The sequence below is a fragment of the Nannobrachium achirus genome (assembly GCF_963921795.1).
Source record: "Nannobrachium achirus genome assembly, chromosome: 22".
Taxonomy (NCBI): Eukaryota; Metazoa; Chordata; class Actinopteri; order Myctophiformes; family Myctophidae; genus Nannobrachium; species Nannobrachium achirus.
The window spans coordinates 4904675-4908109 of record NC_137829.1 but is presented as its reverse complement, the minus strand read 5'-3'; the positions used below and the strand labels follow the sequence as shown (position 1 = coordinate 4908109).

The 3435-nt window shown below is 48.6% G+C and overlaps 1 protein-coding gene across 1 annotated transcript in view; it reads right to left on the bottom strand.

Annotated features, from left to right (window-relative positions):
* Positions 1–600: 600 nt before the first annotated feature.
* The window catches only part of plcl1 (phospholipase C like 1), a gene marked incomplete at its 5' end in the record, with an annotated part of 96301 nt that continues 93466 nt past the window's right edge, over positions 601–3435 (bottom strand). The window contains 3 exons of the mRNA XM_080752998.1: positions 601–869; positions 1406–1515; positions 2570–2645. Coding sequence (XP_080609124.1) covers positions 675–869; positions 1406–1515; positions 2570–2645 — 381 coding nt within the window. The 3' untranslated portion in view covers positions 601–674. The remainder of the gene's footprint in view (positions 870–1405; positions 1516–2569; positions 2646–3435) is intronic.

The window sequence follows — 3435 nt, the reverse complement described above, 5'->3', positions numbered from 1 at the left end:
CCTCGCAAGGTTACAACGCTGAGTTAAAATGTTGAATCTGCATCATTTTGCCGAAAGAGATGACGCAGAGACATTTAAAGTTCAAAAGTCGTTCGTTCTGTTTGGTTATTGTTTTAGTTTTTTTTTGTCCATCACAGAAAAAGAACATTCAAAGTAAAGCCTGTTGGCAGGATGGACATTTCACTGGTCAACACCCAGTAAGAGTGTGAAAGGTTCACAGCTCTAGTCAAGGCTACTCTAACACTAGTCTTGCATAGCCAGACAATGTGAGATATCTGCCTACCCAACGGATACATCTGGTGACATGATCTAAATTCAACGTAAGGTCTAAAACAGGGTGGAAACAATGCGGAGATAAGAAAAAGCATTACAGAACCAATGCAAAGACTTTTGAGGTGGTCCTTCATATGGCGTTGGTATCAGGATTTGTTTATCAAAACAGCCTATACCGTTTTGAAAACAGGTTCGTTAGAATGCGTTTTCTCTGCCGTTTTAGACACTACATTGAATTTCCCCAGATGTATGGTTAGGCTAAATATCTCATCGTCTGACTACGCGAGAGCACAACTCCTCTCTTGTCTCCTCCTCGACACTCACTCTCCTCCCTTCTGTCTCTGGAAGTGTTCCAGGAGAGAAAGTATGTGTGTGAGCGCGCGTGTGTGTGTGTGTCAGCGTCAGATGCGCCCGTTTCCGTGCGCGCTGCTCCTGCGACCGGGCGGGTGGGAGGTGTAGTGCAGCTCGGTTGCGGAGGAGGTGGTGGTGGACGAGGAGGAGGAGGAGGTGAAGCCGCAGGCCTCGCAGGCCAGAGCCAGCTGCCTGAGAGCATCCAGGGAATCCATCTTAGCTCCTCGCAGCAAATCACACTGACCCTGCAGCGGATAGAGGGACGACAGGTGGGTGAGTGTGCGTGTGTGTGTGTGTGTGTGGCGTGAATCAAAAAAGCACCTCGGTTTAGTCTGGTTCTTGTAAAAGAGCGCTTGTTTGCAGTGAAGATGACAGAGGCGTGCCGTCTCAGGTGACCTTGAGCCACGGGAGACACCACCGAGCAAGCGTAAGCGAGCGAGTCGCCGTGTCGAGAGTTTCGAAGGTTGCATGAGCCGACTCAGCGCCGTTAGAAGTTGTAAACCAAGGGGGCCAGAATAGTTCGTCCCCTCGACTTTCGGCACCTCGAATCGGTCCGAGTGAACACAGAGGAGCAGCTCCTTACCTCCTCCTGTTCAGCCAATCACAAGCTTCCGCGGGCGGGTCTTAACTGAACCGGGGTGCTTTTTTGATACATGCGCGCGCGTGTGTGTGTGCGTGCGTGCGTGCGTGCGTGCGTGCGTGCGTGCGTGCGTGCGTGCGTGCGTGCGTGCGTGCGTGCGTGCGCGTGTGTGTGTGTGTGTGTGTGTGTGTGCGTGCGTACCTTCAGCACAGTGATGTTCCAGGTGAAGCTCTCCAGGGCTTTGCACTGCTTGCGTCCTTTCAGGCCCTCCTTCTCCCCAAGGCGAGGCAGCTCCTCATGGAAGTCCATGCCTATGACCACAAATCCACAACCAGTTAGCAAGAGCCCACAAACCTTTTCATTTCAAGGACCCCAAAATTGAAACCTATTAACCCGCGGACCTTCATTTGAAAAGATATATTTTTTAAAGAGATTTTTACGGCTCCAGGAGTGATTCCCAGGACCCCCAGTTTGACATGCATTACGCTACAGACCCCCATGTAATGGTATTTCTATCTCAAATTTGTTTTATTTGTTTTGTAAAATTCAATTCAATTCAATTCAATTCAATTTTATGTCAAATCATAACAAGTTATCTCAAGACACTTTACAAAGGCTAAAGAGCCATGAGAGAGAGAGAGGAGAGAGGGAGAAACAAGGGAGAGACAAGGGAAAGACAAACAAGGGGCACACGCACACACATACACAGGTCCTGCATGCGTATGTACAAGAACGAACGAAGCAACGAACGAACGAACGAACGCACACACACACACACAGGCGCTGCATGCGCATGCGTGTGTAGGGGGAGGGGAAGGGGAGGGGAAGGGGAGGTAAGGGTAGGGGGGGTGGGGGGAGGAGAGAGAGAACCCGAGCAGAACCTGTACCCGTGAGGTACCCCCTCGAGAGAACCCGAGCGGATACCTCACAGGTCTGAGGCCCCCACCCTGAGCAAAATCAATGTTAATTTAACTCTGAGAGTGTACAAATGGAACCAAGTGGACATGAATGTGCATTGTGCACTCATGAATGTGCTCTTCAAGGTTCATGGTAATAATCAGCCCACTGGACTTTGAGATCTCTTGTGTGCAAGTGGATCCTTTTAGTCTAAGAGTGGCACCAGAGGAAAGACCATAGAGTCACTGATATCAGTAGAGTCCGTCCTCCTAGGAGCATGGAGGTACAGAGCAAATCCATTGCAATGCAGATGGTCATTTTTGAGTTATTGTTTGGGACCAAAGTCATGTCATGTGTCTACAGTGTGAGTTAACTTGAATCTAGTGAAATGTTTGGATTTTGTGCACTGTGCCCATATAAAACCTAATCTCAATGCATCCATGCATCCATCTATCCGTCTTCTCTCACCTTCTTTCTGTACTTGTGCAATCCTGTCCTGAACAGCATCTGCACTCTCTATCAGCTGCTTCTGGGCTGCGATCATCTGGAGGGACACGCAGAAGACGAAGAAGGTGAGGGATGGAGAATGTGGACAGAAAGTAAGAAAATTATATAGAAGATAGAAAATCGTACTTTTCATAGACCTCAATCATGTGTCTTATAAATATGCCAGTTGCCATTTTACTGGGAATGTGATGAAAATGGAAATGAAATTGACTCGTTGACCAAGTAATTAAAGTAAGTAGACGATTGCAAGAGAACTGAAATAAATAGAATGGAGGGTGGAAGACAAGCTACAATCTTCTTGTTATTCCAGCAAAACCAGCTACAATCCTTTCATTCTTCCAGAAAAAAACAGCTACAATATTTTCTCTCCTCCCACTACAAGAGGGAGGAGGGATGAATGTGGGAGAATGTGGGATGACTAACCCAGTGTGTGTGTGTGTGTGTGTGTGTGTGTGTGTGTGTGTGTGTGTGTGTGTGTGTGTGTGTGTGTGTGTGTGTGTGTGTGCGTGCGTGCGTGCGTGCGTGCGTGCGTGTGTGTGTCTTCATGGCATTGACCTGCTGGGGTAACGTGGAGTGATAAGCCCAGCACACATGCACAAAAAAACACATCACAGACATGGACGGGCATTATCAGCACCCACATAAGTAAACACTTTGAGATGGATTTAAAAGTGTGTGTGTGTGTGTGTGTGCGTGCGTGCGTGCGTGCGTGCGTGCGTGCGTGCGTGTGTGCGTGCGTGCATGCGTGTGTGAGAGAGAGAGTGTGTGTGTGTGTGTGTGGGTGTGTGTGTGCGTGCGTGCGTGTGTGATAAAGAGTGTGTGTGTGT